Source organism: Cucumis sativus, chromosome 5 (assembly GCF_000004075.3).
Source record: "Cucumis sativus cultivar 9930 chromosome 5, Cucumber_9930_V3, whole genome shotgun sequence".
NCBI classification, from domain to species: Eukaryota; Viridiplantae; Streptophyta; class Magnoliopsida; order Cucurbitales; family Cucurbitaceae; genus Cucumis; species Cucumis sativus.
Genome location: NC_026659.2, coordinates 2,966,205 through 2,988,668, shown reverse-complemented (window position 1 = coordinate 2,988,668; position 22,464 = coordinate 2,966,205). Strand labels below are relative to the sequence as shown.

Genomic DNA, 22,464 nt, shown 5'->3' with positions numbered 1-22,464 from the left:
CATGATTCAACCTATGCCCTATTGAGATTCATGATCCCTTTCTTGTCATCAAAGGAAAATATAATGGGATCAAATCATCAATGTTTCTAAGCATATAATTTATAATAGTTCAAAACAAATAAAATACAACAGAAACAAGAAATTAAAATGAGTGTGACACAACCAAGATTTGATGATTTTCAACCCTATCCTAAGCTAGAAATAACGTACTTTAGCCATTTATAATGTGGCAAGATGAGTTACATATGTTGGAATAAATGAAAATATAATCTGACAATGATAAATTAGAAAGAAAATAGAAGAAGAGACTACTGAAATGGTGATGGTTTCAAGAGCGCAACGCTTCAGGGTAGCATTACAACTCTTCCCGATTCACACGTTGTTATTGCCAAGGGTTGAGCGCAGCACCACGAAGGGTTATTGCACTTGCCCAAAGACACCTTCAGTCAATTTCCATTCTTTTCCATGGTTGATGCTTCGAAGCTCCATTTTGATTCATTTTTTGTTTCGACTTGAGTGGTCTATTCTACCTCTTAGTTGCTCAATAACTACAAAATCAAGGAATAAACGTGTAAAATCCAATAACAAACTTGAATCAAGTTCTAACATCGAGCTTAACAAAATATTTAATGGGACATGCCCCACAGATTCCTCAACCCAAAACCGTCAACTTACGACAAAATTGAACCTAGAAGAAGATGTGAAATCCTAGGTTGAGGCCGACCCTAAAAAATGTTAAACACGATACACACTCTTCATGTCTCGACACGTTGAGATAAAGGATTATTCTAATACAATTCTAAAACCCTCATTTAGGATAATCGAAGTCAACTATACCTATAAATACATCATTGTTATCAGTGAGAACAACCATCATCATATCTCCACAATTATATGATATTGTCCACTTTTGACATTGACCTTCATGAATTTGTTTTTTTAAAAGGTCTCAAACTAATGAGGATAGTTCTTTTCACTAATATACTTATAATCATTCCCTTATCATAACCAATGTGAGACTTTTACTGCATTTTGAACAACCTTCCTCTCGAACAAAGTACTAACTTTTATCTAGGTTAACTATTCATACCAACAAAGATAATTATCCTTAGTTATATATACATGATCATCCTTTTATCTAACCGATGTGTGACTTTAGTTACATTTCCAACAATTATAGCACTAGAAAGAAGACCGTGGAATGCTTAATTGTTTGAACTTATTAACTCCTTGAGTCAAGCATTGAGACGTGTAATGTAAGAATCGAACCACTAAAGTGGGCATACTTCCTATCCTGCAGGTCAAATTCCTTCCATACCAACTTACCTATTTTCGTTAGAAGACATTTTTCCAAATCCATATTTCCCATATGTATATAAGTAATTTACCTTGGGTTTAAAAAAAATTCAAAAACTACTCTGAAACTTGTAATAACATGTGTTTGAATTGATGGTTCAAAGTGTTTATTTTTACAAAATTTCTAGTGTTTGATAAGACATTTTTCACGAAGTACATTCACAATGACATCCAAATCTAATTCCAAGAAAACTCAGTTATATTTCAATTTCAATCCCAATTCATGAGCAAATATTCACCAAACACAAATTCAAATATAACTATACATGTTGCAACAAGATGAAACTTAAACAGAGAAACAACATACTAAAATGAATATAGATTCAAAAGGAAAAGATGAAGATACAACTTCTATCATAAGAGAGAGCCAAGAATATCATCACAAGCAGAGCAGCTACACTTCTAGGTTTCTGCTTGTCAATGGCACCATTGTTTTGATCACTACTGTCATTATGGCTTTATCCAAACTCCACTGGCATCACAGGGGAAGAGAGTAACTCTTGGACATTTTACTTTCTGCAAGTAACTCAGCTTTGGAAAATTGTTTTGAAGTTCTCTCCATTTTATCTTTAATTCCGTCATGTATTTGAGCCGAACAACCTCGGCCGCCTCCCACTTTTTATTCCCGAGCGTTTCTAGGCTCCCCCCTCTAATGTAGAGTTTCTTCAAGCTTGTCAAGTTATCAGGATTTAGCCAGTTGGGTAGATTTTTCTCCCGTAGACATTCGAGTTCCAGCTTCTCTAAGTTCTTTGGCAATTCTGAGGTTTCATCGTTAGGTTGTGCGGTTAGTTTGCTAATTTGTTTGGTTAGTTCTCGTATAAACGTTCCTTTTTCTGTCTTGGAAGGTGGTTGATCGAACTTCAACCCTTCAGCTGCCCACATAATCGAGAGATTTCGAAGTTCACCGTGCTCCCCAAGTTCTCGAAGAACACGTAGATCTTTGGCATCCGGAAAACCTGGGCTGTTTGTGTTGATGCTCAACTTCCTCAGTTTCTTTAAGCCTTTTAGATCATTAAGACTTGACTTCCCTGTAACAAACCCCTTCAAGACTCTAAGTTGAGTGAGTCTAGATATGCTCTTTGGCATTCCATTGAGCATATAACAGCCAGTGACATCTAAATGTGTAAGGCTCTTGAGAGATCCTATACCGCCAGGCAGTTTCTCCAAATTGTAGCAACATTTCAAGTCTAAAACCCTGAGATCACAGAGCATATTTATGGAATTTGGAAGCTCATTGATCCAAAAGATCCCCTGAAGGCTCAAAAGCCTCAGTTTTTTCATTTTCCTCAATCCTTCTAAAAACTCAAGGCTTAAAACCTCAATCACATGCTCCTCATCATCAACTTCACTTTGCCACCTCCCCAAGTAAAGAACTTTAAGGTGTTCCAGCTTTAGCAACCATTCCACAACTTTGGTAGTTCTCATGTCTACATCCCCTTTCTTAGCCAACCACTCCAATGCAGAATCGGGGAAAGGCTGGCTAACATTGAAGATTGTTACCATCTTTTCTTCCAAATTCTGATACTTCGTCGGTGCTTCCGGGGGATGAAAGCCTCCTCCCTTCACCAGTAAAATTCTGTCACAGCCGAATGATCTATAAGTTGGGTTACCCCAATCATCAAAATTCAAAAACTTGTTTTCAATGGCCAGTTTAATGGAAGCAAAACGCACAAGTGGGGGCATTCTAAATTTCTTTTTGACCTTCTTCTGTTCTTCCTTCACTGGCACGATCAAACCCTTCTCTACAAATTTCAGAAGAATTCCACCAGCCTCATCCTCTAGATTTGAATCTCCAGTACCTTTAACGTCTAATATTCCTTCTCCAATCCACCAATAGGTAAGAAACTGCTTCTTTAACACTACATTTTCAGGAAACACAGCAAAATACAAAAAGCATTTCCTAAAAATATCATCATTAAACTCATAGTAAATTTTCTGAACTTCTTTGAAAGCAGGACTCTCGTCGAACACCTCATCACCTTGCAAATTAGGCAACACAAACTCAATCGGCGTCAGTGCATGACTTCCCCTGCCACCTGAATGGGCGACGGTTTTGGCCAAAGACAACTTGCGGTACGAAGGAATGCGGAACTTCAACGTTCTTACATCCTGGATAATGGCGTCGAGATAGTCCTCTCCGATTTTCTGGGTCAGTGGAGAACCAGGAGGGGCATCATTGACCCTTTTGATAACTATATCAAGATTGGTTTCTATGCTCTGTATCGGCACATTGAGCTTTTTGTCGCGATTATTGATCATCGTCTCCAACGCCTCCATCAAAAGCATGATGTTGCTCTGCAATTTCAAAACTTTGGGGTCTTTATCGTTGTCGATGGTGCCACTAATTCCCGGTATTTGTTGTGTTGGTTTGTTGGGTTCGGCCTGGGTGGTATGTTTTTGGAGAGCTGTGGAGAGTTTTTTGTATAAATCTGAAAGGGTTTCGATCATTTGAGGAATTGTTGGAATTGGGGTTGAGTTTTGAGGATGGAGGATCAGAGAAGGGGAAGCCATGGCTGGAAGAGAAAGCTTTGTGAAGTGAAATGAAACGGAGAAGTTAGCAAATATAAAATGGGTTATTTGTTCGTTGGAACTTTGAAGAAGAAAATTAAAAAACGAAAATGTAACATTGAAGGTTACTTACCATTTGGGTGCTTTTAAGTTATATTCGCTTCATTTTAGCCCAAAAAAGAAGAAAATAAGAAAAGTATATAAATTCTTTGAAAAGTATATGATGTTAGCTCATTTTAATATTTTTAAATTTCAATAAATCTTTTTCAACTATAAGATCAGTTTTATTCACGTAAAACCCTAGCTAATCACGTTTGTTGTTATTTACTTGTGTTCCATAATCATAATAAACGAATGGAGGTCACATCCAAATCGTTAATCAAATGCACAATCTTATTAGAATCAAATGTAATAGTAAAGGCAGATGTGACAGCTTCAAAATTATAAGTGCATTTACAATTTAAATCCAATCAATCAATAGAATCTTATTACAATTACAACAATTGAAAAACATGCAAGAATGATATAGAAAAATTGTCAAAAATAGTAAATTTGACGAAATATTTACGAGCTATAGCAAAATTTCATATTCTATCAATAACAAACATTTAATAGACACTAATATCTTTCAATCAGTGCCACTATACACAATGATAAAAGTTTATCCGTTTCTATAGAATTCAAAAAATTTGTTATAACTCGTATATATTTTAATTTATTTTTTATTTTAAAAAATAACCATAAATATGTATATTTATTTATTTAGTCCTCTCAATGACATTTTTTTTAGATAAAAGAAAACATTGTAACTTCTTTTTTATCTTAAATCTTTTTCCCCTTCATCTTCCTATGATAACCTTTACTCATCCTCCTCCTCATTCTCATTATTCTTCCATGATTGCCCCAACAAGCATAGAAGAGGAAAAGAGGTAAAGGAGAATGAAGGAAACAAGAGTAATATTAAAAGGGGAAAGTGATAAGAAAATTACAAGAAGAAGAAAAAAGGGAAAAAGATATGTCTCTACCCAATCAGACATGATTATTTGTTGCACATTACAAACTTTGTTGAAAGAAGAAAACAACATATGGATATATATTCATCTAGTTATTCATCGTCCGTTAACCCAGTAGTAAAAAAAAAAAAAAATCTCTACTAGTTTCCTTGACCCCTAAACGAAATTGGAATTTAACTAAAGTAATTACCAAAATGGAACCTATAAATTCCCTTGACATCCAAACCAAAGTATTTTACTAAATGGATAATTGCAAATTTAGCTATTAGATTCAAAATAATTAACTATATAGCAACATTTTTAAAAAAAAATTTGTAAATATAGCCAAAATTGTCAAATTCTATCAATGATAGACTATATTGCAAATATTAATCTATCACTAACATACTCGTCCTAATTTTGCTATACTTAATATCAAATGCCTAACTATCCACGGTAAGGTAGTTGAAAAGTTGCATGTTTTGAAGGGAGGGACACTTTCAAACTCAAAAGTCCAATGAAAGAGATGCGTCGTTTTCCATATGAGGGATAAACTCCAAATCAACTAACCACTCATTCCGCCATCAAAGCACCTCAAATCCCCAAACCCACGTCCACCGGAGACATGAACAGCCTACTCCAAAATTCCGAGACCCAACCCACCGCGCCCGCCGAAACAAGAACACGAATCTCCGAATGGGTTACACAAACCGTCGACGGATCCACCGTCCACGGCGTCGAAAACGAGCTTCTAGTTCTACAGAAAATGCTCGACATACCACCTATCAGCGGCGGCGGAAACGGCTTCAGAGCAATCGGAATCATCGGAGTACGAGGTATCGGAAAGTCAACAATTTCTCGAGCCTTTCTCCAAAACCCAGAAGTAAAATCCAAGTTCCTCCCCAGAATTTGGATCTCAATGTCGGAAAATTTCACAGAAGACGCCGATCCCAAAATCGCTCTTCTGAAGAGAATCCTAATCTCTCTCGGAGTTGACACGAAGTTTCCCGGTGGCGAAACACTCGGCAGCCTCCTCTACGCTCTCCGACTTCAACTGAGAGGGAAACGGTATCTGATTGTACTGGATGATGTTCAAGAGTTTAAAACAGAGGAAGAACAGAATGATTGGTACTGGGATTTGAATTCTTGTGAGAAAAATGGGGAGAAATTAAGAGATGGGTTTCCGAAAGGGAATGGAGGAGCTGTGATTTTGACGAGTAGAAGTGAGAAAGCTGCAAAAGCTATGGTAGGAGAGGGAAATTTGAGGTGTTTGGTTCCTCATAAAGACCCAGAAAGTTTCTGGGAAATTTTCCGGCAAGAAGTTGTGAAAGATGGAATTTCGATCCCTGATGAAATCCTGAACTTCAAGGAATTGAAAGTGAAATTGCTGAAGAAATGTGGTGGACTTCCGTTGATCGCTAAGATGATGGGAGAGATTCAATTCAAAAAAGAACTAGAAAAGAAGAAAAATACAGAACAACAACGACGAGAAGAAGAAGATCGATGATTAAAATTAGCAATCAATTTCTTTTATATCTTTGTTGAACTAAAATTTTTCATGTTTGTATGTTTCTTAAACTACCACTTTCCCTCTGTTGTTGTTAGTTTGATTAAAGATTTCTTAACCAAATGATAATTTGTTGTTAATGAATCATAAATCTTAAATAATTAATAATAATGATTTTGGTGAAAAATAAATACATAAATTTAATACTCAAAATAGTAAAACTATAATGTAAATTTGGTTTCACACATTGAATATAAGAAAAGGCATATGGGCAATAATATTATAATGTAAGATGCTTGATAGAAAGATAAAGCAAAAAACTATAATATAATTCAATTAATTATATTAAATAACATGAAAGTTTATATCGAAATTAATTGATAAGAAGATAAATAGTTCAATCTTATAAATACGAGATTGCAATAGGTTTTTAATACAAAAATGACAACATGTCCAATCAAATGTTTCTCACTAGATTCATTATTGCAATAGGTTTTTAATACAAAAATGACAACATGTCCAATAAAATGTTTCTCATTAGATTCATTATTTTGGTTCTGCAGATTTCGATTTTTGTTTTTAGATTGAATATTTGTTTGAATTCTTACATTCCTATTCAATCAAACTTAAAATTTATTAAAACTCACTCATTTAAAAATTTTGCTATATTTTATAAATAGTTTTTTTTTTGACAAATTTTCTTTTATTTATTTATTATTTTGTAAGCAAATCTATATGCTTTAAAAAGAAAAAGTAAGGTTTAAAAAATAAAAGGAAAAGTAAAATTGGCTAAAAGAAAATAAAGGAGAGAGATGCTCATGAGTAACACTCACTCTTTTCAAGCCTTTATTTTATTTTATTTTTCTCTCAGAATCTTTAAGATTATGTATATTAAAATTTATAGCTCTCAATATAAAGCTTTTTGTTGTAAAGACATGATTAAAAACTACGACACAATTTGATAGTTTGGAGATATTATAGTTCATAAGGAAAACTAAATTCACATTGGCAATTGTCTTCCGTTACAAAAATTTATCACATTACATGCTTCTATATCTCAACTAATATGGATGAGCGTGAACTGATCGAAACTACAAGCGAATGTAGTTGAAAGGACAAGGAAGAGTCTAGATTGATCGGAATCAACTTGGAAAAAATTCAAACTAACAATACTTTTCAAAAGTTTCACTAATGGTTGGTTTGTACTACTTTATGATCACGGCCGATTTGAACATTTACTTGAATGACAATAGTTGGTTCGGTGGCAGTTTAGTTGGAAAACTAGCCCCGTTAAATCGATGCTCACTCCTTAATACAACAATATACCAATGGATGGATGATTTTGTACAACACATCTCAAAGAAGGATTCATATCATAACACTTGAAATCCAAAGGGAAAAAGAACAAACCCATTATAGAAAAATCTCTCAGCTACTTATGAACTCTGAGTTTTGCTCTGGCATGGCCTTCACTGATTTGAAACTGTTCTCCAAGCCCAAAATGTGCCATTAATAACCAAACCACAGTGATGAGTTCTCCTCCTTTGCTAACTTGCTGAGCATGTTGGTCTGGTCTACAATGGCTGGCTGCATATCCCAACATTTCAATCCAAACTTTACTCATTATCTCCCATTTCTCATTATACTTCTTTAACTTCTTGGCAAGTAACGAACCATTAAACAATACAGATTTGCTTTTATCTCCTTTTACTTCCACAGGATTTGCATCGGTAACATTCACGGCTAGTATTTCTCGACAACCCTTCATGATTATAGTTTCATCTAAGGTACAACTGAATCGTCTTCGGTCAAAGAACTTCTTTGCCTCGGCACAAGTATCCCTGAACCTTATTTCCCCAATTCCAGCCACGGCCGACATCATTGAGGGAAGCATCACCAGGAGGTAAAGCATGTAATCTGATAAGACCTTGCTGAATTCGCGATAACTAGTACCAGTGTCGTTTACGTTTGTGTTGGTATTTTGTTCGTCTCTATAACAAAGTTCTGTTGCTATGTGCCATAGCATAAGGCTCTCATCAAAAGCTACTTCATCAATGTCGGATATTAACTCACCGATATCGATTTCTGATGGAAGGTCCATTGATTTCAGTACGTAGGAGCCTCTAGATGAACATATTTCTTCAGTAATTTCCACAGTTTCTGCTGCTTTGGACTTTTCAAGCATCTCCTCAAAGATCAAATCCCAAAGCTTCTCAAAAACTGGTTGCCTGGAGACATATTTCCAATCATCGAAGAACTCTTTAGCACCTAAATAATCGATGACAAAATCTTTTATACGACGAAGAAGACGAACTGTTTTATTCCAAGCAAAAGAGCAGCCACAACAGACTGATGTGTTTCTTGAATCATCCGTTGGGATTCGTTCACTAAGGCAATATGCTATCAAATTGAACTGAGACACCGACTCGCGCCACCGGCGGAATATCCGTGGAGTGTCCAGCTTCTTAAGGCCTGAAAATGGAGACTTCTTATGCACAGACACTCTCTTTCTTTTGAGCCAGAGAAGGTATTCAAAGAAAGTGGCCAAAATTGAATCATCCTTTATAAGAGTAGCTATAGTCCAATCAGAGAAGACGGTCATGGAAAAGGATACAAAATCTAGAGCCAAGGCTCCTACAAGCAAAGCATAAGTAATCCTTACATCAAGTTTCCTAAAATCAGTTTTATCCAATCTGCTAAACAGTACCAAAGCCACAGTCACAGAACACGAAGAAATGAATCTAAAAATCGACCCAAATATATTATGAATAACCACTACTTTAGTGAAGAGAACTTCATATATGAAGTTAAGCTCAACCTCAATCACCTTAAGAGCATCACTTGGGGTTCTCTTCAAAAAGAAATCCCTGCTTTCATTTCTCTCCTTAAAGCTAAAAATCAAATCAACAATCAAACCCTTGAATTTGTTAAAGTAAAGAAAAGCATATTGAACAACCTCAAGCTGATTCAGATCACCCGCTTTTGCAGTGCTAGTAAAAGGACTCCATTCTTGATTAGGCTCATTCACAAGTTGAATGGTAGTAGGCAAATGGGCATCTTTCTTGCAAGTAAATTCCTCCATTAATTTAGCATAATCAGGCCCTGGGTCGGGTTCTTTAAGCATGGAAGCTCTAAAACTCCCCAAACTCGCTAAATACAAAGCCCTAGTTCGTTCCGCATACTTAATAATCCCTGCAAGAAACATCAAAATTGCAGGAACCCGGAGCTTGTTTTGAGGAATAGTTTGAATGAAGACATAAACAGTAGCAACGACCTGAAAAAGCAATCCGATCAAATGGCGAAGCCAAAGAGCGTTGTCTTCGAGAGCGAAAGCGGTAATGGTGTCGGGGCCGCCAAGATGGATGAGAAGAAAAGGAGCCCAGAAAGCGAGAAGGTAGACATTGGCGTCGGATTTGCTCTGGTTGCTGGAAATTAAACCAACAATGAAACTGGCGGTCCAATCGGCGAGGAGATAGGCGGACCAAATGAGGAAGATGGGGAATTTTCTTGAGGTTCGTTTTCTGAGAGGAGCACAGAGGATTAGGAACGTTTGTAAAGAGAGACTGAAGAGAATTAAGCCTCTGGTGTTCCATCTTTCCCAGAGTTCTTTGACATGTGGTGGAATTAAATCGAAAGTTTGGTCATTTGAAGGTGGGGTTTGAAGATGTAAAGTGGGTGTTGGGAAATTTTCACTCAGCAAAGCCATAGGAGGTGGTTTTCGAGCTCAATGGAGAAATGGGTTCATGTTAAATTGGTCGTTAAAGCTGAAGCAGACGAAGAAGAAGAAGAATCAAAAAGAAAAAGAAGAAAATATGGGTCCCATCCAACCACGAATTGGAAGGTTAACTCAAAGGACGAGACTTGATTTTGGACTTTAACTTTCATTTCTTTTATTACCAAGACTTGACTCTTAGATCAACGTATCGATTACTCCATCCGCCCAAAGATACTTTTGCTATATCAAATGAGATGAGCGTGAGGGTGGGTTCCCTCGACTTGTGAGGAATGCTTTTCTCCATTCTCTCCCTCATTTTCCGCCCAACAAAGGAAGTATACTCTCTCTCCATTAGGAGTGGGTTAATTATGTTAAGCTTACTTTCATTTTTTAGGTGTTTCTCATCCAGAATTGAGTCGAGTGGTAAATGATTGCTTGTATATATGTGTTTATGGCGTTGAATTGAGTCTTTTTCTTCTTTTTTTCTTTTGCTTTTTTTTCAAAATTTCAACAATGAGTTGTGTAAAACTTCTATTGCTTAGTTGTCTCAATAATGCATAAAGAAGTCAAAAGAATTTTCTAATATTAATTTCAATCTTTTTTAAATAAACTAATTAATATAAAATTTGAATTTTATGTCTAACCAAAACTTCACATTTTTTATTTAATTTTTATCAAGTCTGTAGGCTTAGGAAAATACAAACTACAACAATGGATTCAAGAAAGAGAGGACATAGTAAGTCATGACTCTATGGGCAGTTAATAAGTTTAATTTTACATTGAATATAGAAATTTATTTAGTACCAACTAAAAATATAGCACAAGCAGCTCTTCTAGGTTGCTGTTTCGCAATACCACCATTGTTTTTAACACTAATGTTATGGCTTCATCCAAACTCCATTCGCATCACAGGGACAAAAAGTAACTCTTGGACATTTTACCCTCTGGAAGTAACTCAAATTTGGAAGAATTTTCTGAAGTTCTCTCCAATCTATCTTCAGATCTGCCATGTATTTCAGACGAACAACCTCCGCATTCCACGTCTCGTTCCCGAGCCCTGCTAGTTTCCCTCCTCTAATGTAGAGTCTCTTCAGGTTTGTCAATTTTGAAGGATTTAGCCATGGGGGTAGCTCTTCCTTTGGAAGACATTCCATCTCAAGCTTCTCTAGCTCTTTTGGCAATTCTACGATCTCATAGCCAAACTGACTCCTTTGTTTGGTCAATGTCTTGGATAATTGTTTGCTTAACTTCTTAGATACCTGTCGTATAATGTTCCGTTCGCTCGAAGATTGTTGCTTCACGTCTTCTGCCCCCCATGAGATTGTCAGATTTCGAAGCTTACCGTGCTCCCCAAGTCCTTGGAGAACACATAGATCGGTTTCATTAGGAAAATCTTGTCTGCTTGTGTTGATGCTTAACTTTCTCAGCTTCTTTAAGCCTTTTAGATCATTAAGATTTGACTTTCCTGTGACAAACCCCTTCAAGACTCTCAATTCAGTTAGTGCAGATATACTCTTGGGCATCCCATTGAGCATATAGCACCCAGAGACATCTAGATGTGTAAGCATTTTGAGAGATCCTATGCTATGAGGAATTTTCTCAAGATTGAAACAAGATTTCAAGTCCAAAACCCTGAGATCACTCAATGTTCTTATGGACTTTGGAAGCTTATTGATCCAGGATATCCCTTGGAGGCTCAAAAGCCTTAGTTTTTTCATTTTCTTCAAACCTTTTAAGAACTCAAGGCTTTCAACTTCGATATGCTGCTCATCAACTGCACTCTGCCATCTCCCCAAGTAAAGAACCTTTAGGTTTCTCAGCCTTCGCAACCATTCCACAACTTTGGCAGTTCTCATGTCTACTTCCCCTTCCTTCGCTAACCACTCCAATGCAGAATCAGGGAAAGGTTGGCTAACATTGAAGATTACTTCCATTGTTTTTTCCAAATTCCGGTCCTTCGTTGGGGCTTTCGGTGGGTGAGAGCCTCCCCCCTTCACTAGAAAAATCCTATCACAGTCGGAAGATTTCCCAGTTGGGTTGTCCCCAATATCATAATCTAAAAACTCCTTTTGTTTGGCCAGTTTAATTGCAGCAGAACGCACAAGAGGGGGAATTCTAAATCTCCTTTTGACCTTCTTTTCTTTTTCTATCACTGGCACAATCAAACCCTTCTCTGCAAATTCCTTAAGAATCTTACCAGCAAGAACTTCAGGCGTTTCATCCCCATTATCTAAAGAGTCCAGTAGGCCTTCCCCAATCCACCAATGTGTAAGAAACCGCTTCTTTAACACAACATTGTCAGGAAACACAGCAAAATACAAAAAACACTTTTTAAAAAGATCATCAGTAAAGCCATTATAGATTTCCTGAATTTCTATAAAAGCAGGACTTTCATCAAACACCTCGTCGTCATGCAAATTTGGCAACTTGAATTCACTCTGCCCTGGCGTGTCACTCCCCCTATCAATCAAACGGGCTGGAACCGAAAATTTGTGGTAAGAAGGGATCCGGAACTTCAACGTTTTCAGATCCTTACTTATGGCATCAAGAAAATTCCCTTCAATTCTCTGAGCTGCTTCGACGCTGTTGATAACCTCCTCGAGACAGGTATTTATGCTCTGAATTGGGTCATTGAGCTTCTTATCGAGCTCCCTTGTCGTCTCCAACGCCTCCTTTAAGTGATCGATGCTGTTCAATAATTTCTCGAATTTGGGGGTCTGATGCTCCTCCTCGATCTGATCCCCGGCGGTGTGATTCCCGAGGGCGGTGGAGAGATTTTTGTGGAGCTCCGATAGCGATTCGATCATTTGGGGAATAGTTGAGATTTCCGTTGAAGCCATTGCTGCAGAAAGGTCAGTGAAGTTCAATTGAAAATTCGAAGATTACTACGAACAAGGTTCATGTATTTCAACTTTGATTCATAATCAACATTCGAAAAATATAGAAATCGAATATGAACCAATATGCTTACAATCAAAACAGTACACTGTGATTCTAAACCTTTATGATTCTCATATTTTAATAATTCTAAAAAGTTAGATTTTATAATTCATATATTTCTCTTTTTTAAAAAAAAAAATATAACTAATAATGAAGCCAACTATTTTATCCTAAGAAACTCAATCCTTTATGATTTGTACAACTCAATTACAACAATATTTTAACTTCAAAGGAAATCATTCATTACAACTTCTTAAGAACATTAAAAGTATGTTTTAACCCTTAAATCCTTTTAGAGTAAAAAAAAAATGTAACTTTTGACCAAATTGAAAAATCAAATATATATTTTTCATTATCATCATATCAATTTCCTATGTTTTTTCCTAGAAAATCTTATTGTTGTTTCCATTTTTCCCACCTATTCATTCATGGTTGCCTTGTTCATAATTTTGAGTTATATATATACAAGTTCATATAGTCAATAACCTTTAAAGGATAAATAAAACTTCCCAACTTGTTATATATTATTGTGACCTTCACAACAAAATAATTTAGATTCCTCATTTCAACCTTGCAAAAGAAGCAATTAATGGAGTTCAAACCCTTCTTCAATCATACCCATCATCTTGTAATTGAACCTTCACAACCAAACAAGATTCTTCCTTGGTTCGCACTCGCACCAATCTCTCCTCTCACCTTCTCTAATTCCACCATGGCCGCATCGAGTTCGAAAATTTCCTCTCCGCACGTCTACATGTTTGTCCACACTCGACCTACTATAGCTTATTTAGAGGACAAAACGACAGTTCTGTCGTTAAACCAAAGCTCCAGCTCCAACAACGTCAGTAGAAAGCCAAACAACCAACTAGAACAAAAACGAGAAGAGGAACGAGATGGGGTTTCATGTGGTGCATGTCACGAGCCATTGATAGACATAGGGGTAAAAAGTACAACTCTTTGTTACATATGCAAAAAATATCCATCCACTTACTTTTTTGGACCATGTTCAAATGGATGGATCAACTTTTTTGATAAAAGGTGTTGTGAGTTACCAAAGAAGATTCATTATCCCTATCATCCCCATCCTCTCACCATGAGAACTAGAAAGAAGTGTAATTGTTGTGTTTGTGGTAAAAGTTGTGGAGATTTTAATTATGGATGTGATAATGGAATTTGCAATTTCATTGTGGATATTAAATGTCTTTTGAAAGAGAAGAAGAAATATGATGGGCCTATAACAAGTGTGAGAAAGTTTATGGAATTGGTCTATGATTTGTAATTCTAAATAAATTGGTCTCTTGTTCATTATTCTCGTCTATAGTTAACTTTACAGTTTTTTTCTAACGATAAAAACTATCCCTAAAATATATGAAACACTCGAACTTCTGTTTAATGGTAAAACTTGATTCTTCCAACGTAAACACGTGTGTCAAAATTTGGATAACTAAACATATACTTGATGTAGAATTAATTGGACCCTCTGATGATGATAGAAATTGAACTCTCAAACTTATACCATCATTACAATTTATACAATTATTTAAATATCGAATTTTAATATTTGTATAAGTTTGATGGCTCAATTTTTATTATAGAAAGTTTGAGTGTAAAATTACAATTTCATTTCTTTCTTTCATGATCTTTTCATTCTCTCTTTTCAAAGAAGGCGAAGGGGAATAGGTTATGTGAGTATGATCTATTTCGTTCTATTATTGTTGCCTCGAGAGACCTGAGAGAATGAGCACCTACAAAACTAAGAGGAATGGAACCTCGACCACAACGGATGAGATGATTTTCTAATACGAGGATGAGTGTGACTGGATTGCAATACCACGGTACTTTAAGGGTAAGTTTGCACTTTGCTTTTTTATTCAATTGATTGGTAACAACAACTTAGAACCCTTTGGAAATCATTTTAATTATTTTTTGTTTTTAGTTTTTGAGAGTTATAAACGTAGATTTTCCTCAATTTCTCACAATGGATGACATTTTACTTGGTAAAACAAAACTACTTTTTTAAAGCTTGCCATCATTTTTTAAAATATTGATAAAAAGTAGCTGAACGAAACAAAAAAATTAGCAATAGAATTTTAATCCTTTGAAGAAAAAAATAATTTTAATCATGTAAATAAAAATATAAATTTTAAATTTGGAAAGAAGAGGTAAAATAAATCACATGAATCCATCGCATGTATATCTTGAGCTTTCTTTTCTAAACATAGGCTTCCAAGTTGATAATGGAACTTAGTTTATACTATAATTTTTTACTTTCTTCGCTAACAAATAATATAAATTGATTTAGTTATGAAAGTTGATAGTTTAATTTTGATTATTATTTTATTAAGTTTTAATTAATAATAAAATCCAAAAATTAGGAAAATAATAAATAAAAAATAGTGTGTTTGAATGACTGACTTTAATTTGATGACCACATTTGTAGTTTAGTTTGAAATTAGAAAGCCATAGGGATGAAGATTACATGTGCAATTAAACCTGAAAATAACTCATCCCTCGAAGACTTTGACTATAGGTTTTAATTATTTGGTCTTCCTTTATCCTTTTCATATTCTAACTTTCCAAGTGGCTTTTTAATAATAATCTTTCATGATATGGAACCACATTCTTTTTAAATTTATTCAATTATTATAAAAATAAATAGCATTTTGATCCCTCTATATATATATCTATATATATAGTTGACTTGTTAATTAAAAATACCAAATTTATTTATTTATAATAAGAGATGGATAGTGGGAGAAGAAAACTTCTTTTGCTTTATTTACAATTGAAGACTTTTTCAAAAAAAAAAAAAGACCATTAATTAATAATTTACAAATTTGTCTTTAAAATGTTATAATCCCAATTAACATAAAAACGTATTCCTTTGAGCTTTCCTCCATCAATTAGGATTACTATTCAAAATTCCAATAAGTTCAGATCACACCGACGACGTACGTACGCCCGGAACATGGCAAACAGACTCCAACTCCAGGCGGCGCACCGTCTCCACCACCCTCAAAACCACCCTCTAGCCTTCATAAACTCCGTCGACACTCTCCAGCGCCACTTCATGATCTCTTTACAAGACTTCTCCGATCCCTCGATTTCCGGCCTCCTCTTTCGCTCCACTGGTTTCTTCCACTGTGCCGCCTGCTTCACCTCCACCCCCGGTGGGCCTTCCTTCCACTGCCTCGCATGCCCTTTCTCCCTCTCGGCCTCCTGCGCTGCCCTACCGCTCATCACGGTCAACAACCATCCCCACCCCCTTCTTCTTCTCGACAGAAAATCCGATCACAAGCATTTGATTTGCGGTGTGTGTGATGAAGGAATTAGTGACCTTAGTTTCGTCCGATGCGTTCATTGTGATGCATTTCTTCATGTTCAGTGTTGTCTTCCGCCCCTCATTGAAGCGCATAGTCACCATAATCATCCCATTGTGCTTTCCATGGTTGTTGGTTATAATAATTTGTGTGGGGTTTGTGGAGAAGAAAGAGATGGAGAGGCGTGGTTCTATTGTTGTAATATTTGTCCATTCCTTGCTCATGTTGGCTGTGTCATCTATGACCTTCAGGTGCGTCATCGTTCGTCCTCTTTTTCTGCCTTTTCAATTAAGATCTCTAAAATTCTTTCAAGTTCATTTTAGTTTTTGAAGAATCTTACGTTTGGGGCGTTTTCAGTTTCATTTTTTGTTTTTGAAATTTCAAATGATAATTTGACAACTAATTCTTAGAAAGTAATTTGACAATGATTTTGTTTTTACTTTTTTGTTTTTGAAATTTGTGCTTGATTTATTTCAATTTTTTAAATACAGTGTTACTTTAACTCCTAATTAAGTTTTAAAAATAAAAAGTTTTTTTTAAAAAAATTAGATTCTCGAAACTTTGGGTTGGTTTTTGTGAATTACAAAAACATAACTTTTGGTTTTTTAGATATTTTTGTTTTATATCCCCATTAAAATCATAGTTTTCATCCTTACTTTGAACACAGTTAAATTGCAATAGAAACAGAAAAAAACAAGTTCTTGAAAGCTAACAACACTACGGTAGATCGTAACTTTGTTTTTAGAAACTTTGCCTGTGTTTTTTAAAACATTAGTGGTGGAGAATAAAACAAAGAAATCAGTAGTTAAAAACAAAATCATCATCACACTCTAGTTTTTTTCTACAGACTCCAAGTGAAAAAGAAGGAGAAGAAGCATCATCAATATCAACCCAACTTTATACATTATCATTGGATAACGACGAACATAGTTTGGATGAAGAAGGAAGCCATGAAAGTATACTAAAACCTGGAGTAACCCTACAGCAGATCCTCGATTCTTTCTCCGAATCTGACGATGTTGAATATCAAAGACTTGTAGATGCAATGGAGAAAGCCTATGGTGGTGGTGATGACGACAATGACGAGACCGAAAATGAAGCCAATTCTGCAGACAAACATTCCCACTATTTTTCGTATCTTGAGAAACCCCTTTACCATCTCATTGACAAACTCGAACTTGAAGATGCCAACCCTTTTCAAGATTTTGATAGAGATTCTCCGACGGTTCTCGTCGACGGAGGGTATTTGGTTTTAGAGAAATGGGCGGGAGTTTTCACTAAAGTTTTTACGAAATACGGTGATATCTCAGGTAATGTTATCGTTAAAATGTTAATGTTGATAGATATTTTGAAAAAAAAACTCAAGATAGTATTCAAGTTAAATCTTTTTTCTTCATGATCAGTTAACATCCTATTTTATTCGTGTTATTTCAACTTTAATCTATCTTTTAACTGATCATATAAGTAATAGAAGTCTATTAAGTTATGAAATTTTGATATACTTGATAAATATTCAACAATTTTTTTTCATTTACGATAATTCTCTAGAAGAAAATATATGTATTATATATGACATATTATCGATAAAATTTTGTAGAGGGCACGAATTTTGGAATAAAAGTGAGGACAATCGTTTGGAATTTATTTTGCAAAGTGATGGACGACATGTCAAGAACGAAGTTCGAGAACATGAGAGGAGATGATCTAGTTTCATGGATGATTGGGATAAGATCAATTGAACTAATTGGTTTTGAAATGAAGTTTGCATTTGAAGGATGGAAGAAGATAGCAATGGCTTTCTTTGGTGTTAAAGCAAAAGATATAGCTCAAGAGTTGGTTGATGAAAGAGAAGAGAGGATTAAAGAACAAAGAATGAAACTTGAAAATCTTTGTGAAGAACAAGAAAAGCTTTTGAGTTTAAGAGAAAAGTGTAGCATCGAAGCTTTGGCTATGGAGGATGTCACATTTGTAACCGATGGATTCCTTTAAACTTTTCGGTCCTTAAGTTTGGAGTCAATTTTTCGTTTAGTTTCTATGTTTTGAAATGTTATAGATTTATTCATAAGCTTTAAGTTTAATACTCATTTGGGTCTTTAGGTTTCATACATTTTAAGTCATCGGTGATCTTTTAATGATATGACAACGATGTATTACAAGATATCACTTCATTTTTTTAAGCTCGTCAAGAAACTCAATTCCAATTCCTGATTACTATCCAATATTCTTAAGTAATTTTTATTTCAATGATAGTTTGAAAATATTTTTTAAACTAACGGCTATGTTTACTATGACTTTGATTCTTTAGTTTTTTTAAAACATAGCCATTGGTTTAAAAAATATTTCTAAACTACTTTTTTGGATCATTGTTTTAAATGACAAAACTGATGAAAATATTTACAAATGTAACTCAATAACAATATCAATTAGTGAGGGACACTCAAAGATCCCTATAAAACTGATAGTTCGGTGACAGTTTTTTAAAGTTCAAAGGACTAAATATCAAATTTCTTTCATTTGTGGTATCCTTTTAATGGTATAAAAACCAATCTAAAATTTGAAAATAAAAAACATTTTTAAAAAATAAAATTCTTGTTTTGTTTTTTAATTTAACTAAAAATCCAATCATTATATATTTTAAAAAATGCAAATGGAAGTAAATTTATTAAAGAAACAAAAAAACTACGATTTAAAAATTTATCACTTTTTTTGTCTTTTTGGTGGGTGTGTTCATCAAACCAAGACCTATGTAATGAGTTCATACGGGCTCGAAACTCAAACGTTTTCTTTGATTTCCATTCAATGGCGAGAAGCCGAAAGATAACCATGGGGAACGCCATATCATTTATTTTGAGAGTGAAGGAAAGATTTCGAGGAAACAGAGAAAAGTATGAACGTTTCCTTCAAACTGTCAAAGATTTCAGGAACCAAAGAATTGATGTTATGGAACTCTGTGCAACAGTAGCGAACTTGTTTCAAGGCCACCCAGATCTTATTTGGGAATTCCTTAGTTTCCTGCCCACCAAGTAATCACTTGAGATCATTCTTGAAACTTGGACCTCAATGTTGTAATTTTAGGGACGAAGGGAAAATTATTATTGTAATATTTTAATCTCTCAACAACCAATATTGTGCGTGCGATCTTCTTCTTTCTGCAAATTCCTTTTTCGCTCTGCAACTTATGGCGTTTTCCACACTGCCCGTCTTCTTCTTCTCCGTTTTCGTCTTCAAAATCATCCCAATTTCTTGTTCCTTACCCTTCACTGTACTCCACGGTATTTTTTTTTTCTTCTCTTTTTTATTTTAAAAAAATTGAAGTGTAGGTGTTTGTATCTGATGAATTCTTTGCGTCATTGTCAATTGGGTGTGTTTAGATTCAACTGTTTGAACTTGTTGGATGAAGAAATCGATTGTTTGTTGTTTTTGTCAAAATGGTATTCTCAAGGAATGCTTGGATGTTGAAGTTTGTTTTCTGGGAATTACTTTCTTGGTTTAAGTTAGTTATTGGGAGGAATCTTTGAGACGCATTACCCACTTCTTGATTTGTTTTTCTTTATGGTCTTTTCAGTTGGTTTCATCGAGTTTGTTCAATTTGAGTTGCAATGTTGCTTAGGCTTTTAGACTAGTTTTGAAGTGGTCTGTTGACATACATTGTTCTTTATGTTATTTGAAGAAAAGAAAGGGCATAAAACTCCTTTTCAATAGATGGCCAACATTTATTATTTGCAATAAGCAGCAAAGTATTCCATGATATAAACATGTTCATATTAACTTGTCCTAAGATTGCTCTCATGATTGATTCAGCTCCTTGAGATCAAACCAAGCTCTCTAATTGTTTCTTTTTTAAAAAAAAAGAATCGGATTCATTTCTGAATGGCCCTATTGGGTCTTTCACCTTGTCTAGATACTTTTCCCAAATTTGTTTTATTACATAATCTTTTTGAGCAATTTATATTGCTTAATCCATCTTCCTACCGATAAATTGGCAATGGGGGATGGTATTCATAGTTGATGACTCTTGAGGAGCAGGCTAGATAACGAGTAATAATATGATTCAATTATCTTGTGTTGGTGATATATAATTAAATTTGTCTTCAACCACTGGCTTAAGCTTTTGGATGAATTGGTGGTTTAATATCTTGAGACTAAGACGTGTTTCAAGTAGTGACGTTTCTGTTTGTTTTCTGTTCTGTATTTCAGATGTTTGCAACAAGATGATATAGATCTCCAGCTGGTCTTTGCCTCAATGGGATTCCGACGTCTATGTTGATTTGCATCTAGTTCAATATTATCGCTACAGGTGAAGAAAACGAAGGATCTAAAAAAGAACTTCAATTTTGTTGGTCTCTCCCAGGTGATTCACGAGGACTTGAGCACTTTAGTTTAAACTCAAGACTTCGTTTCAGTATAATTTTTTTCTCATTTTTATTGTTTTCCTTATAGGTTATATCGTGGATAAACGAAGTTACCTGTCTTTCACTTTCTAACATTTTGAGGATGATGCTGTTCTGGTCCGAATATTAGCTGGATGAATAGTTTGAACTTGTTTACCCCCACAGCAGGTACTTGTTGACCAATTGAATATCCTTGAGATTTGCACAAGCATTTGTTGGTTCCATAGCATTGGAGAAACATGCACATACATGCACTAATTAGGCACGGTAACATTGTATTATGTTGGCAAACACATACGACATAACATCTCTGGATCTCGGTTTCATTACAAAATCCTAAAAGCACTAATGAGGCTGTTATTTAGATTAGCTTGTAGCCTTACGAAGGAATTATGAATGTCTTGTTACCAAAGTCCATTCGAGTTCCTTGAAAAACCTCAAGACTCTCTCTGTCTTTAGCAAACTTTCCTTTTAGCTTTTTCTTTCCTGTGGAACAAGATTGTATGAGTATGGATTAACTTTCAACTGACCGACTTATTTTCGTGCATACGAGGATTGGATTGGATCAAATTGAGAAGCTTAGATGAAGATGGAAGAGTGAAATTTATAGAAGTTGCATGAGGTCATCTTGGAATATCTTATAGTGACGCAAAAAAGTACATTATTGTGCCTTATTTGGAGGAGAGGAGCATCGATCTTCTCAATTTGAAATGTTTCTTTGAGTTGATCTTAGAGGAGAGAGTCATTTCAAAGCTGCAATCAAACACCTTCAACCCAACTCTTCTTTCCATTTGTATGTGTTTAATATTATACTTTTATACAATTGGTGTCAAAACAATATTTTTTTTCAATCTCTTCTTTTTTTTAAGCTACTCTATATTGCTATTGAGACTCTGGGATGGATATTTTGAATTTTGGATTTATTGTCTATTTTAATTTTTCAAAATGATTTAGTTTATTACATTACATACTACGTTTTTAAATGTTCTTGTATTTATTTAATATAGTTTAAAACATAAAAAATATATATATATAAAAAAAAAATTGTACCGTTTTGATTCTATTAAATATATACTAAATATCCAAAAGCATCAAATAAAATTCAAACAATTGTTGTGATCGTAATTAAATTTGATTGATAGATTAATCGTAATGGACTGCACCTGCAAATGTAATTGAATTGTATTTATCTAAATGTAATCTCAATCGCAATAGAAATATTATATAAAATACCCTTTTATCAATAGTAATATATAAAATTTTTATCTAAATGCAATCATAGTTCAATTTTTCAAATGCATTCGCGAGGGTAAAAAGTTCAAAATGGAGCTTACCCCTAAAAAGTGTAACCATTGCTCAAATCCAAACCCAAACAGTAAGCAAGACGTAATTTTCGAGCGCAATCAGATTGATCACGTTTAGCTCGTCAATCAAATTGAGACTTTTGTTTACGGATTTGAATTTAAATTTCATATATCATGCAGAAAACAACACGATACGAAAGATAATAACTCAAAATTTACGTTTTTAAATTACTATTGATTCATCAGCATCCAAAATGGCCTAAGTTTAAAGTTTATACATTGGTTTCAAACACGAGCGTCCTTCGATTTTCCATTCTATGAAGGAAGAAGGAAGGTCTCAGAATTTAACCATTAAGGAATCCCCTTTCATATCTCAAGAGAATGAAGGAAACATTTCAAGACTAATAGAGAAACAGTATGAACATATATCC

The 22,464-nt window shown here is 34.8% G+C and overlaps 5 protein-coding genes and 1 long non-coding RNA gene across 7 annotated transcripts; 3 read left to right on the top strand and 3 right to left on the bottom strand.

The window, feature by feature from the left end:
- Positions 1-1,534: 1,534 nt before the first annotated feature.
- LOC101208673 (putative disease resistance protein At1g58400) lies at positions 1,535-4,117 on the bottom strand. The gene has a single exon (XM_004152370.3). It carries the CDS (start codon positions 3,865-3,867, stop codon positions 1,807-1,809), a length of 2,061 nt encoding a protein of 686 aa, XP_004152418.1. The 5' UTR covers positions 3,868-4,117; the 3' UTR covers positions 1,535-1,806.
- Positions 4,118-5,328: 1,211 nt separating this feature from the next.
- Positions 5,329-6,525, top strand: LOC101208916 (probable disease resistance protein At4g19060). Its single transcript, XM_004152371.3, has one exon. It carries the CDS (start codon positions 5,482-5,484, stop codon positions 6,361-6,363), a length of 882 nt encoding a protein of 293 aa, XP_004152419.3. The 5' UTR covers positions 5,329-5,481; the 3' UTR covers positions 6,364-6,525.
- Positions 6,526-7,470: 945 nt separating this feature from the next.
- LOC101209159 lies at positions 7,471-10,365 on the bottom strand. 2 transcript variants are annotated; one of them, XM_031885636.1, is made up of 2 exons: positions 9,638-10,365; positions 7,471-9,555 (listed from the first exon to the last, which is right to left on the bottom strand). In XM_031885636.1, exons 1-2 carry the CDS (start codon positions 9,954-9,956, stop codon positions 7,796-7,798), a joined length of 2,079 nt encoding a protein of 692 aa, XP_031741496.1. In that variant the 5' UTR covers positions 9,957-10,365; the 3' UTR covers positions 7,471-7,795. The 2 variants fall into 2 exon arrangements, with proteins under 2 accessions (XP_031741496.1, XP_004152420.1); XM_004152372.3 differs by having other exon boundaries at positions 7,471-10,363.
- Positions 10,366-10,956: 591 nt separating this feature from the next.
- Positions 10,957-12,918, bottom strand: LOC101209409 (putative disease resistance protein At1g58400). Its single transcript, XM_004152373.3, has one exon. It carries the CDS (start codon positions 12,916-12,918, stop codon positions 10,957-10,959), a length of 1,962 nt encoding a protein of 653 aa, XP_004152421.1.
- A 2,874-nt stretch (positions 12,919-15,792) lies between these two features.
- On the top strand, positions 15,793-18,557 carry LOC105435447. The gene is made up of 3 exons (XM_011656521.2): positions 15,793-16,589; positions 17,186-17,648; positions 17,936-18,557. Exons 1-3 carry the CDS (start codon positions 15,987-15,989, stop codon positions 18,325-18,327), a joined length of 1,458 nt encoding a protein of 485 aa, XP_011654823.1. The 5' UTR covers positions 15,793-15,986; the 3' UTR covers positions 18,328-18,557.
- Positions 18,558-19,065: 508 nt separating this feature from the next.
- On the top strand, positions 19,066-21,675 carry LOC105435446. Its single transcript, XR_004216964.1, has 3 exons — positions 19,066-19,610; positions 20,536-20,689; positions 20,779-21,675. It is a non-coding gene; the product is annotated as an uncharacterized LOC105435446 (long non-coding RNA).
- Positions 21,676-22,464: the final 789 nt, after the last annotated feature.

Bases quoted from the DNA above. Each gene is read 5' to 3' on its own strand.
- LOC101208673 (XM_004152370.3), bottom strand. From the start codon at position 3,867: ATGGCTTCCCCTTCTCTGATCCTCCATCCTCAAAACTCAACCCCAATT.
- LOC101208916 (XM_004152371.3), top strand. From the start codon at position 5,482: ATGAACAGCCTACTCCAAAATTCCGAGACCCAACCCACCGCGCCCGCC.
- LOC101209159 (XM_004152372.3), bottom strand. From the start codon at position 10,069: ATGGCTTTGCTGAGTGAAAATTTCCCAACACCCACTTTACATCTTCAA.
- LOC101209409 (XM_004152373.3), bottom strand. From the start codon at position 12,918: ATGGCTTCAACGGAAATCTCAACTATTCCCCAAATGATCGAATCGCTA.
- LOC105435447 (XM_011656521.2), top strand. From the start codon at position 15,987: ATGGCAAACAGACTCCAACTCCAGGCGGCGCACCGTCTCCACCACCCT. The intron at 16,590-17,185 runs GTGCGTCATCGT...TTTTTTCTACAG, and splicing joins GTGTCATCTATGACCTTCAG to ACTCCAAGTGAAAAAGAAGG. The intron at 17,649-17,935 runs GTAATGTTATCG...AAAATTTTGTAG, and splicing joins GAAATACGGTGATATCTCAG to AGGGCACGAATTTTGGAATA.